At 44.0% G+C, this 13,996-nt stretch overlaps 1 protein-coding gene across 2 annotated transcripts in view; it reads left to right on the forward strand.

Moving 5' to 3' along the window:
• Nucleotides 1–13,996, forward strand: part of ZNF407 (zinc finger protein 407) — a 391,190-nt gene that overhangs the window by 262,923 nt on the left and 114,271 nt on the right. For both annotated transcript variants that reach the window (XM_040985129.1, XM_040985128.1), the window contains exon 8: nucleotides 12,648–12,826. In XM_040985129.1, coding sequence (XP_040841063.1) covers nucleotides 12,648–12,826 — 179 coding nt within the window. The remainder of the gene's footprint in view (nucleotides 1–12,647; nucleotides 12,827–13,996) is intronic.

Below are 13,996 nucleotides of genomic sequence, written 5' to 3' on the forward strand. Positions count from 1 at the left end.
TGCAGCACGGGCGTGCTCATGTTGAGACGTCCAGTCAGTGCTTTAACTCACTGGGAGCCATTGGCCTCAGAGGAACCTTGGCCTCCTGACTGTGTCTCGTGGATGTCTGCGGCTCTCTGTTTCCACACGGCTCCTGTACACCAGCGTACCAGCAAGTGAGACAATTAATGAAACATTGCTTTCTCTTTGTGACTCCAGAACAGATTTAGTGGAAGATTCTGGGTTTTCTTGGGCTGCCCTTATGTAATGTGTCTCTACTCCCTTCTAGTGACATGGGAGCGGTCCAGCTCGGGCCTGTGGCTTAAGTTGGTGCACAGATTGTGTGGAAATGTTCTTTAAACAGTAAATTAGAAAGAAATGAATTGGGTCCCAAACATGGAAAAAATTCAGTGTCACTTCCTAATGTTTTGTTGTTCTTTGCAAGAGTGGAAAGTGGAAAGGTGCTTGTTAGGTTTTTAAATTTTAGGTTCTTGCTGTATTTGTGTGTTGAAATCCTGAGCTGAGATTTGGATAGAAAGCAATTTAAATGAAAAGCAGTTTGAGAAATGTGAATACAGGAGGCAGGTGTGACCGTTGGAAAGCTTCCTGGGAGGTGGGTGACCACGTCAGGGCAGGCTCTGTCAGTAAGTTTTGTGATGCTGGTCCACATCATTTAAAACTGGGAGAAGTCATCTGTGATATTTTTTTTTTACTTACTTACTTTTATTGGATAGCCAGATATGCAGAGAGGAGGAGAGACAGAGAGGAAGATCTTCCGTCCATTGAATCACTCCCCAAGTGGCCACAATGGCTGAAGCCGAGCCAGTCCTAAGCCAGGAGCTTCTTCTGGGTCTCCCATACAGGTGCAAGGTCTCAAGGTTTTGGGCTGTCCTCAACTGCTTTCCCAGGCCACAAGCAGGGAGCTGGAAGGGAAGTGGAGCTGCTGGGATTAGAACCGGTGCCTATATGGGATCCTGGCACATGCCAGGCCCGACTTAGAGCATTTTGAATACAGTGGCAAATGAGGTATTTTTAGGCTCGTAGGCCTGAAAAGCCTCAGGAAGGAGCTGCAGCAGTTCTTTAAGCACAGATGGAGAGCGACTCTGATTGCCTTTTATGAAACACTGCTGTTTGCTGATACTCATTGCATGTCTCACATTGAACCATGTGCTTTTAGGATATAACCACATGGTTCGTTTTTGTTTGTTTCTGCTAAATATGTGTGGTGTAAATTCATTTTCAAAATAAATGCCAGTATATAGAAAATTAAGCTTTTCTTGTAAGCATAGTTTTGCCTTATAAACTGTAACTAGGCCAACAAACCGAGCCTGGCAAGCATGTGTATGGGCACTGTCGCCCTGGGCACCTGCTTGACCTGCCTTGTAACGCACTTGGAGCCTCGTTAGGGGTGGGAAAGGACCATTTTCCCTCATTTGTTAAGTCGCAGTTTCTCATAGAAGATACTGCTAGCTTTCATATCTTTTATAGAGTTATCACTGAGTCATTGATGGAAAATGTCACATGCCTCATCAGTGTGTGTCATCAGGCCTGGCTTCCAATACCTGAGGTTCATAAAAGGCAGATGCTAATAAGGGAGTGACTTCACAGGAATTATCCTATTGAATATGACGTTGTCTGTAAGGTAAAATAAAGGGGGAAAACTTCATAAAGTTTAGAGTAAGATTATATAGAAATTGTCCAATTAAATTTGCTTTTGCAAAAAATTTTCAAACTGGTTTTATGATTATCTCAGATGCCTGTGTAGTTTTATTACCTTGCTTAAAGCAAAGATTCAAATCCTTTTTCATGTAACGTAATGCTGTGCCATCATTTGTCTTTTATTTTTTCTCCGTCTCTGCTATAAATCCAGCTTTCCAACAAAAAAGAAATATATGTTTAAGAAGTCATTTTATTCATATGTGTAACAAACAATTTCCTGTGGATAATAGAGTTCATTTATTTATTTGAAAGGCAAAGATGAGAGCTCCCATTGCTGGTTCAGTCCTCAGATAGCTGCTGTGCCTGGGGCTCGGGCTCAGGCTAGGCCGGGCCATGTCCAGGTCAGGAGCCCAGCGTCCCAGGAGTCCAGCTGGGCCTGCCCCAGTGACGGCAGGAGCCTCCGTAGCCAGATCTTGACCCAGCCCTCTGACAGCGGCAGCCTAGCTCTGCACAACTGTGCCAGCCCCTGTGTGTTATTGTTACAAAACCACTTAGATTACATTCTCACTAAACTTCCACCAAGCTTACTTTTGGACAGGCCGTCTCTGGCCCTTCTCATTCGTGTCGCTTGTTATCATTCCCAGTTTAAGTCATGGAGTATCCTAAGTGTGTGCTGCTGCTTCTCCTTCCTCCTTTGTCGGTATCCTCTGACTGTTACCACAGGAAAAAGGATTTAGCTCCATTCCTCATTTCCCATTCACCTCTTCTTCCTCCTCCTTTCTCTCTGGTTTTCCTAGTGAATGTCTTACCAGCAGTTTCTGCATTTGCATCTTTTACTCGATGCCTCCCATTGAGTTCTCTCTGTAAATGCCTGGGCTCGTTTCCCTTAACTGAAATCAGCCTTTGCCAGTGTGCTCTACACATCTGTCCATCCATCTGCTTCCCTTCCCGTCCTTCTCCCTGCTTGTGGCCTGGGAAAGCAGTGGAGCATGGCCCAAAGCCTTGGGACTATGCCCCCAAATGGGAGAAACCGGAAGAAATTCCTGGCTTCCAGCTTTGGATCAGCTCGGTTCTGACTGTTGTAGAAACTTGGGGAGTGAGCCAGTGGACAGAAGATCTTTCTGTCTCTGTTTCTCTCTGTAAATATGACTTTTTAATTGAAATAAATAAATCTAAAAGAAAAGTCATTTTTTATATGTGTAACATAAAGTATTTCTCATGGATAATACAAATGATCCAAAAACATACTGAACATTATAATGAAAGTTTCCTTGCAATTAGAAACCCTTCCGTCTAAGTGATTTCCATCAACAGTTCACCAGACTTTTTGTTTACTACTAAATTGTTTATATCTTTACGTGTTTATATATATATTTTCATGTGTGTGTATGAATTTTTGAAAAGCCAAATTTGCATCTGAGTTTTTAAAAATATAGTAGTTTACCTTTCCAGATGTCTCTCTCCCTGTTAGTAATTTTTACCGTCTTACGTTACGTAACAGTTTTTAGAACAGATAAGGTTGAAGGCTTAGTGTACAAGGCAGTCAGTGAAGCATTAGCAGCTTTTGCTGGGTCATTCACAGAGCCACACACAGCGTCCGTTCCTCTGCTCAGCATCGTGTGGACGCAGTGTGCTCTCGGCCAGCAAAGCGCCTTGCTCTGGCAGACCTCAGAGTCAGCTGGTGTGCGAGCTGAGCACCCAGCCGTCCTGGGCCGTGGCCCACCCCGAGTTGGCTTTGTTTTGCCTTTGCCGCGCATTCCTCGTTGGGGAGGTCTTCCTTTTTCTGACAAGGCTGTGCCTTTCTGAGGTCTACCAGGTGTGACTGGCTTCTCTGGAGCTCTGTCGGACAAGGTGAATCTCACCTTAGAGTGGATGCACCATAAGTGAATATCGTATTCCTCCATTAACAGACAGTCTGTTTTAAAGTTCCCCTAGTGTTTAGCTGTCAAAAGCAATAGTTTAGTGACTTATAGTGGATAACTTACTGAAAGTTGAAGTTCTGAATCCATGAATGTGTGTAGCCTTTATAGTTGAAGGGTGCCATCATGTTTCTTCCCAAAGCCTCTGCCCAGTTAGTCGTGTTCTGGTAGCAGTAGTTCCCATTTGCAGCTGTCTCAAAGTCTGCCCAGCTGCTGCCTTGGGATTTAATTTGCATTCTTGCTTTCCGGAGACCTCGAGCCCTGTGCAGTGCGTACATCTCCATTTATGCATCTCATCTCCACTTACCAAGTGCTGATGTGTGTACTTTCCGAAGCCCCGCTTTTGCAGTCTTTACTAATCGTTTTCCATATGTGAGCATTCTCCCCTCTTCTTCGCCCTTCTTATTTTGTCGTGTATTGTGTCACACAGCATTTGTATGTTTTTCCTAAATATGTTGGTAGCTTTAGGTTAGACATTTTTTTTTTAGGAAGACTATCCAAGATTTAGAAAATATTTTATGCTGTCATTTTTGTAATTTGATGTCTTGGTGCTAAATTTTGATGTTCCAAAGGGATTTGTTTTTATATGACACAGGGCAGTAGAAATCTAGCTAATTTTTCTACCTACAGGAGGCAATTGCCTCAACACCACTTATTGTATACCCCCTAGTTTCCTAATTGATTTGAAATGACATCATTATCCCTGATATACGTGGACCTTTGTGCCTCCTCTTCTTATGATGTATTTGGCTCAACCCTCCTTGTAATATTCATCTATTTGCTAAACATCGGTTGATAACATATTCCCTCTGAGGCAGAAAAATATGAAGTTCTTTATCCTTGTAGCTTTTAACCAGTTTTAAATTTAAACAGCACAAATGTTCAGTAATCTAAAATTATCAGACTCTTGAGTGAGGACATAAGTGATAAAGGAATGTATATGTTAGGCTGTCTTCCATAAATCGTCAGCTAACTCTGAGCATGGGTATTGCCGCACCTTCTGCTGTCTGCAGTGACTGGGGACGTCACATCCCTGTCACGAGTGGACCTTTGTTAGTCTTTCTTACGCTGTGTTTTTGTCCAGTTTGTAGCTGAATAAAGTTGGCTGTACCAGATGATAAACGTGTTAGTTTCGTTTACTTGGCCATCTCCCTTGGATTATTTCTCTCCCATTTTGCATTACTGATACAGATATTATAGAACCTCTCTTTTCGTCTTGTAAAATGTAAATATGTACTTACTGCGTAGTTTGAAATTGTTGTTTTAGTACTACAGTTGAATTCTTTGCATGACTAAGACTTAAAAGTTCTTAAGAGGCACCAAAAAATTTAAATTTTGCGATTGATATGCACTGATACTGAAAAGTCTGTTTCAATGAAAATCAATTGATATGCATGAAGAAAATTGCTACTGTTGATGAAGATGGCGGAAGTCGTGTACTATCTGGAAAGAGCACTGATCTGTCATTCCCATATCCAGATGGCAGCCTTGTGAAGGCCACACGATAGCTCCTTCAAGCAGCCCAAGAAGCATCGGGCTCAGCCATTTGGGGAAGCAAAGTGTCTACACCAAGAACTGTGCTTCTTCAGCAACGTGTTAAGTGTTGATATTTCATCTTCTATTGTGAGTGCCTGGGGGAAGTTAAAAATGCAGCCATGCCTGATTTTTCCCAAGTGCACATCTCCTCAATTTTGTCTCAGTTCCTGCTGATGCCTTCACATTCTTACACATACACATTTTCCTACGAATCTCAGTATCTCCGTGCAATCGTGTTGTGTTAGTTCTTTCACCTGGAGATTTTTAAAGTAATAATATGGTCAAATCTGTGTGTTTTCTCCCTTCATTTTCATTAGACTACAGTATGGTTTGAATAAGGACCATAATTTTTCACCTAAGAGGATATTTCGGAGAAAGGAATGTGCTATGTATGCCACTGTTCAACTTAGAGAACAATAAAAAGCAGCAGAACAATTGGTTTTGAGCGGAAGTCATCACATATTCTTGAAGACATGTGGACAGAACACTGGCATGATGTTGGGTGATTGTATGTGTGGCACTGGAGATGGATTCAAAACATGCTGTAGTTCAGATGGAGGAGGAACTGAAGGTGATGCCCCCTGGAAATCTCTCTTCCCACAGTGACAAAGACCCATATGCAAACAGATTAAAAAGTTCTGTTATGAACTCTTATGTAAATAAACATACATGAAGTATGTTTTTAAATCTTGTTCTAAAACATTATTGTACAGTAGCTGACTTTTAAGTATATGGGCATTCAAATCCACAAAGCATATTTACAGTATATGTGTTTACTTCTTCATAGTTTGTGGATGGAATTGATTCAACCCTCAAATCCTCTACTTTCCTTAGAAAACCTAAGGAAAGTTTTATGTTCACATTAATATTTTTTTTTAAAGATTTTATTTTTATTATTTTTTTATTGGAAAGGCGGATATACAGAGAGGAGAGACAGAGAGGAAGATCTTCCGTCTGTTGATTCACTCCCCAAGTGAGTGCAACGGCCAGTGCTATGCCGATCCAAAGCCAGGAGCCTCTTCTGGATCTCCCACGTGGGTGCAGGTTCCCAAAGCTTTGGGCCGTCCTCAACTGCTTTCCCAGGCCACAGGCAGGGAGCTGGAAGGGAAGCGGGGCTGCCGGGATTAGAACCGGCACCCATATGGGATCCCGGGCGTGCAAGGCGAGGACCTTTAACCACTTGCGCCACTGCACCGGGCCCCCACATTAATATTTAACTTCATGTCCTAAGTACCTGGAACTTGTGGTGATCTGCAACTGCTAGCCACTTGGATAATTTTTCAGTGATCATGTCAGATCTATGGGGTTTACTAGGAAGCCTCTTTAATTTTGTGAAGAGTTTAACCATCTTCCTCTCTGTCTCTCCTTCTCTCTATATATCTGACTTTCCAATAAATAAATCAATCTTAAAAAAAAAAAACAATTTACAGAGAAAAGGAGAAACAGAAATGTCTTCCATGTACTGGTTCACTCCCAAAACCAGGAGCCAGGCGCTTTATCCAGGTCCCCCACAAAGGTGCAGGGGCCAAGACCTTGTGCCAAGTTCTGCCACTTTCCCAGGTCGTTAGCAGGAAGCTGGATGGGATGTTGAGCACTGGGATATGAACTGGCATCTATATGGGATGCAGCACTTGGAGGTGAAGAATCAGCCAGTGGAGCCAACAGGCCAGTCCTTGCCTTTTTCATTAAACGAGTGGCAGACACCTTTCTGTGCCTGTGTGCAGTGCAGTATGCTGATGTGTGTTTGTGTTTGCATATGTGTGTGAATGCATATGTATGCATAGATGTATAAACTTTTATTGCACAATATTTCATCATAGCATGTCTCTTTTAATGGTGATTATGATTGTTGTCATCTTCAGTGTACTAATGCCAAGTGTTTCCTACTTCACAGACCAGTTCAACTCTTACTCTCTCAATAATCTCAAAACAGTTTTAAATGTAATTGTGTTGAGCTATTAATGTTCTAGCTAACATTATACTTTTGTCACAGTATTTTGTAACATTTTTATGTTACTCATATAATCCATATTTTATGCTTCCTATGTATGAAGGGAGCGTGAGTGCATTTATCCACGTAAGAAACAGTTAGCTACTTTGCACAGTCCTCTTTTTGGATAACATCATTTTCATTTACACTCATTTGTTTCATATTCTTTGCAAACTTTCTTGAATCCTTTTTTGGGGTACTGCATGTTACACTGAAATAGTATACTAAGATGTTGTGGAAAGTCATTTCTTGCAGTCAGCACAGTGGCATTGAGGGTTAAACCATTGCCTGCATTATGCAGATGCTAGTTCAAGTTCTGGCTGTCCCATTTCCATCCAGTTCTGTGCAAATGCTCCTGGGAATGCAGTGGGAAATCCCATGTGTGTGGGTACCTGTACCCACTTAGGAGATCCAGAAGAAGCTGCTGGCTCCTGGCTTTTGCCTGATCCAGCACCAGCTGTTCCTCAATTTGGGGAGTGAAGGAGCAGATGGAAGATTCTCTCTCTGCTGCTCTGTCTGTAACTCTGCCTTTCATCTAAGTAAATAAATAAATCTTTAAAAAATTGTGGGGAGCCACCGACCCCACTTGTATGAGGGGCCGCCGCAAGATGGCAGCTGGCCTAGGGCCAGGAGGTGGGATTTGTCCCTCCAGCAGGTAAACAGGAAGTCACAGGGATAGGCCAGCGATTATGTCATTGCTGCTGGCCTATCAGTGCCAAGTGGACCCACGGGGAGAAGTGATTGGTGGAGAACTGTATATAAGCAGCCTCCTTTCGGCAGTAAACCTTTTTTTGGTTCGCCTTCCTCTTGTCCTTCCTTTGCCCTTCTTTTCGTTCATTCGTTTGCGTGTTTGTGTGTTTGTTTGTGTGTTCGTTTGTTGTGTGTGTCAGTTGCGGTGGCGGTTCCCGTTTTTCCAGACCCTCGAGATTCCTCGTCATTTTAGTGTCGCTGCAGGGCGGCAACAAAAAATAGGTTTTAAAAAATCGTATGGGAAGTGGGAATGTTTTCTGCCTAGGGAAGGGTGGGAAAGCAGAGTGAGAGTGATACATCACCCAGCATGAGGAACAGCTCCGGAATCATTGCGCAGGAGCTCGCTGTTACCAGAATATGATTCCCTGGCTAATATGGTAGCATTCCTGATTGTTCCCAGTTTATCAAAGCAGTTGTTGATTTTGCAGACATGGGGGTGACGGTTGAGGGAGATTGTTGGTTTTATTTGTTCTGATGGGAATGGTCATTTGTTTATGACTTCTGTGTCTCAGGCCCTCTTCTAGGAGCCGAGTAGACACTGTGTGTACAATTGTCCCCTCCTCCTTTCTTTATAGTTAGACAATACTCTCTTACTTTTTGATTGATTGATTGATTGGAAAGACAAAGAAAAGAAATACGAAGTTCAGGAGTGAGAGCAAAAGGGAGCTCCTAATAGGTAGAGAAACTTGTGTCCAGTGATCTCATCCGACAGCAGCCACCAGCCACGGTCCTGGGACTTCCTCCACCAGGCTGTCCTGTGCGCAGCTGCTTTGGGACAGGAAACTGCGTCCTGCCCTGCAACCTGCTGCCTGTGACAGATTGACCCACTTGAGATCCCTGCAACACAAGTGGTCTTTTTTCCTCAACGGGAAGCCTTTGCAATACTTTGTGTAACTTAGAGCTGTGTCCTGAAAGAGAAGGCTAACAACTATAGGGTAACAGTGAGGACTTGAGCATGAGGGACCTGCACCCTGTGAAGCTTTTCTTTGGGTTGACCATCTGTTTCCCAGGTGCTGTGCCTTGGGCATTGTGTGCAGCCAGCCTTCCCTTCCACCCTCCAAGCAGCCTTTAGCACCAGAGGTTGAGGTCTTACAGCCTGAGAGGAGCTCCAGGGCTTTCCCCTCCACAGCGCTGGTCCATGCTCACCGTGTCTGCCCTTCGCCCTGAGGAAGATGACAGTGCATAGGTCAAGTGTGGCTTTTTGGTAGTTTGATACCATTGCCTTGTTTTGTTGTTAAAAAGGAGCATCTTGGGGCTGGTGACAAGGCATAGCAGGTAAAGCTACTGCTAGCAATGCTGGCATCCTATGTGGGTACCAGTTTGTCACTCTGCTGGTCCACTTGGGAGTGGCCAGTCTGGGGAGTGAACCAGCAAATACAAGTTCTCTGTGTGTTTCTCCCTTTCTGTGTAACTTTCAGCTTAAAATAAATAATTTTTTAAAACATATGAAAAAGAAAGTACGTCTTAGAAATTTGAGGTAATTGCCTGAAATTACAGAGCCATCACCTCGAAGAATTGGATGTCACATGCTGGATGCAAATTCCAGGCTGTCTCTCTTTGTACGTGAAACGTGCTGTCATCACCATGGTTGTTCTGCTGGTGGGAACAACTGGTTAGAAATGGAGAACCTTTGGTGACCCTGCTGTTGGGGGCAGGCCTGAAGGTTCTGCCCATTACAGACGCCCAGGGCCGGGCTGAAGGTGCTGCCCATCACAGGCGCCCAGGGGCTGCTTGCTCGTGCATCCCTTGTGCCTTCATTTGGAGTTCAGTGGGCCAGATAACCTTCAGTTCTGTATTGAATATACATGCCTTCTCTTGGGAACTTTTATTTCTCATAAATTACTTGGCCTGCAGTGCGTTTTATTTATCCCCCAAGGAAGCACCAAGTTACATAGAGCGAGTGGCGGAAATGAACTCCTTGGCTTATGGTGGAAAATTTAGGGAGTTGAAGAGTCAGAGGAGGGACATCTGAAGGTAGAACAAGATTGTTGCCTTGTCTGTTATTGTTGCTATTTATTTATTTATTTTTAATTTGAAAGAGGCAGATAGATCTTCCATATACCAGTTCATTCTCCAAACAGCTTCATCCAGTGGAGCTGGGCCAGGCAGAAGCCAAGGACAGGAGCATCCTTTGAGTCTCATGTGGCTGCAGGGGTTCAAGTTCAATGTCTTCCCCTGTTTCTTTTCCCAGGATTGGAAGTGGAGCAGGTAGAACTCAAACCAACATCCAAATGGGATGCTAGCACTGCAAGTGGCATCTTGCCTCCCTATGCCACAGTGCTGGTCTCCAAATATGTCTTATGTTCCTTGTTTTCAGGTGGTCCAGCTATTCCTAGGCTGAGGACCCTCAGCCTTGCCACTCCTGTGAGTGAAAGCTGCTGCCGTGTGCACACAGGTGTGGCTGCAGTGAGCCTGTATTCTCCCCAGTTGCACTGCCTCCGCAGCCCCTCTCCTTTGTCGTGTGTGCCTGCTACTCTGTGGAATGACTGTAACAGTCTGCTCTGAGGGTCTCAGGATTCCTCTGCAGTTGCCAGACTAGTGGTAGTGTAAGCGTTCATTCTTATTTGCTGGTTAACAATAGATTTATAGAAGAGGCAAATCTGGTAATGCAGAAGTGACAGGAAAAAACGCTTATGAGCAGGGCCGAACATGATGGCTCAATAACTAAATCCTCACCTTGCATGTGCCAGGATCCTACATGGGTGCTGGTTCATGTCCCAGCTGCTCCACTTGCCTTCCAAATCCCTGCTTGTGATCTGGGAAAGCAGTCAAGAATGGCCCAAAGCCTTGGGACTCTGCATCTGCATGGAAAACCCAGAAGTCTCCTGGCTCCTGGCCTTGCTTTGGCGCAGCTCCAGCTGTTGCAGCCACTTGGGAGTGAACCAGCAGACAGAAGATCTTTGTTTCTGTATTTTCTTCTCTCCGTGTATCTGCCTTCCTAATAACAATAAGTAAATATTTTTTTAAGAATGTAAGTTAAGCAAAATTAACCATGCAGCTTAGCATAGTTCCTACGGAAAGCAAACTGAAAATACCTGGGGAAAAATCTGTTATTTCAGTATTATATCTTGCTTTTAAAAGATGGCATTGTTATTCACAAAACCCTAAATAGTTTATTTGAAATAATTAAAACTGCAGACAAATGTGCATTTCTAAATAGCTGCATTTCTTTCCTGTCTCCCCCCACCCACCAACCCACACACTGCCGTCATAGAGAGACTTGATTTGTCCAACTTAGTGCTTGTTTCCATATTTTGTTGGATAAGTACAGTTTTTGATGGCATTGTCTAAAGATGCGGCCAGGGAGAATAGGAAACTTCTGATATCCAATCACAGCACTGTTGCCATGGTGCACGGTGCCCAGCAGAGGGTAGGAGTGTTAGGACAGCTTTCCCCACAAGGCAGCAGTAAGCGTGTTCCCCCTACACTGTTTCCATGCAATGCTGGTCCAGCTACCGCTGCCATTCACTGCATCCTTCTTCCTCTTTGACTTCTCCATCAGTGGGACACTGGGCTGATGCCATTTCCACTTGCCTTGCCCTGCTGGGAGAATACTTTTCCAGCTCCTTCCCAATCATGAATTAAAAGATGATGTATTTGCCATGTCTTTAAATTTCTAACATCATTTGATGCTTTTGCTTGTGGAGTGATAACTTGGCTAGTGTAACACTGCTTGTTAAAAGCACGTTCCTTTCCTTCACCACTGTTTCCCAGAATGTATTCTCCAGAAAATAAGCCTCATAAAATAATAAAATATCATAGACAAACACAGCTTTGAGCAGAAGCATCGAGGCAGCGTGTCTCAGAAGTGTCTTCATTGAACCTGAGTACCCAACTTGCCCTTGTGACGTGCTCTCCAGGTCACATTTGCCTCTCTTGCTCGGTCTTGCATTCACCTTTGCAGAGTTTGCCCCATAGCATCTTCATCCTCTGCAGTCACTTTGGGAAAGTGTTGGGGACCGTCTATAGGAAACCTAAGAGCAGCCTGGTCTGTTTCCTTCTAGAACCCTTCACCACCTGAATTTGTGTAATGATCTTTTTGATGCTGTTCTAAACATAGCAAATACAAACGAAACAGCTGGCTGTGGCTTCAGGAAGGGCCTAAGTGGGTGATGGGGTGAGAATGCAGCTCACCTTCTGGTTTTCTCCTTAAAGGAAAGCAGCAGGATGAGGGAAGGGAACCCTCTGTGCAGGAAAGCAGCAAGCAGGGGGAAGGGAACCCTCCTCTTTCTCAGGGCGGTTCAGCATGTCTTTGTGTTGCTGTTTCTTTACAAAACCCGTGAGGTCACGGGATGCCCACAGCCTTCGCTGCTCTGCTGCCTGTGTCACAGGCCACCGTGTCTAGCTGCATGTCCATCTTCACACTGTTCTGGAGCCCTCCTTATTCTTAACAGAACTTAAAACATTAGAAAGCATCTTTGTTTTCTAAATTCTCTGAATTCAGCACTTTGTTTTGTGCCAGTTCACCATGGCATAGGCGTGCTCCCGGGACAAGCACACGCCCTCACTGCCCTCCAGTGGTACTAGGATCATTTGAGAGTAAAATAGCACAACCTGAGATTTTTGTATTTCTGGTTCATTAGAAATGAATTGCTAAGGTAAAAATCTATCTTGGAAATGATCACCTAGCTTTCAGAAACTACCAGGTGTGTGGGATGAATGGATCCTGGAAATCAATTTTTTCCTGACTACAGCTCCTAGAACAGTATCCACCACATGGAGTGCCTCCATAAATGTTAGTTAATGCCATGATTCCTGGAATGATTTTACCAATCTGACCTTGGCTTGATTTACTTTTCTTTCTTACCTTGCAGGTCAAACTGCGCTGAAAATATCCGCAAGCACATTTTGCACACGGGGAAGCACGAAGGGGTCAAGATGTACAACTGCCCCAGATGTGACTACGGGACCAATGTCCCTGTGGAGTTCCGGAACCACCTGAAGGAGCAGCACCCCGATATCGAAAATCCAGACCTCGCCTACCTTCATGCCGGTAAGGGAGCGGAAGCACCGAGACACCGGTGCTGGAAAGAATTTCATTTAGTTGTTCAAAAAAGTGATAATGTCGTTTGTGACAAAGTTTAACCTATTTTAATTGAGATAAAATATGTGATCGTTTCTGCCTCAAGATCTATGAAAAAGTACATTCTGATCTTGCCTATAAAAATATAGGGCTTTTCAACTGTATTTTATCACAAAAGCAACTTTGGTGGCTTAATCATCCCCAGACTGCACAGTTAAAAACCAGCAGATAAAATTATACTGGTTGTTTAAGTCAGGTTTTTTCACTAACTAGTAAAAATGCTTTACAAAAGTAAGTTTGTGATTCACAGTGCTCATCTGTGCTCCTGTGTACCGGCGTTTTCCAGCGCACCCCTGAAAAGGAGCAGACTGCGTTGCCCCAGGAGTCAGAAGGGCCTTGCTCAGGGCGCTAGCAGGTGCTGGCTGTCAGTGGCTCCTAGGTTGTGTGTTGGAAATGCTGGGATGTATTTGTGAGGTACTTGTGTCAGGGTAAACATGCTTTTCCTGCAGACCTGTTTAATTAATGAGTTTTCTTTGAGTGCTTGAATTATTTTTTATTGAACCATAAAATGTTCCCTTATAGGTGTGGGAACCTATTTGAGAAAGCATTTAAGCTGAAATAATTTTGGGAAAGTGTTCGAAAATTTAGCCCAAATCCTACTGTAACGAAACTCTGACAGGGGAGACTAGGCCTGTTGGGCCAAGCCTTGGCATCAGTGGGAGCAGCAGACGTCATCAAGCTCCGGATATCTCAGTTGTGATGGTCCCTGCTTGACAGAGCCTGGCCGTGACCCTGTTGTCACAAAGCACTTGGTGCCCTTGGTGCCCGGGTGCAGAGGGACTGGGCAGTGCTGGTGAGGCTTTCTGAGTCACAGGGAGTACTCCCAGCGGCATAAGACTTTGTTTTCAAGCATTTCAGTAATTTTTTTTTCTATCAACATTAAATGAAGTAGAATAATTTTGCTAATACATTTATCAGTGTATGGATGTAAGATTATTTGTTTTGGGCTTCCTGTTTTATATTCGTATAGGCATCTGGTAACGCAGTGCGTCTGAGTTAGTAGTCTCTCTGGTATCAAGGCAGCTTTGAAAAACAAACCGAAGCAGAGCTCAGTGCTTGCCGCGTTGGTGAGGTGTTGAG

Source organism: Ochotona curzoniae, unplaced genomic scaffold (assembly GCF_017591425.1).
Source record: "Ochotona curzoniae isolate NIBS_2020 unplaced genomic scaffold, NIBS_Ocur_1.0 contig_43, whole genome shotgun sequence".
NCBI classification, from domain to species: Eukaryota; Metazoa; Chordata; class Mammalia; order Lagomorpha; family Ochotonidae; genus Ochotona; species Ochotona curzoniae.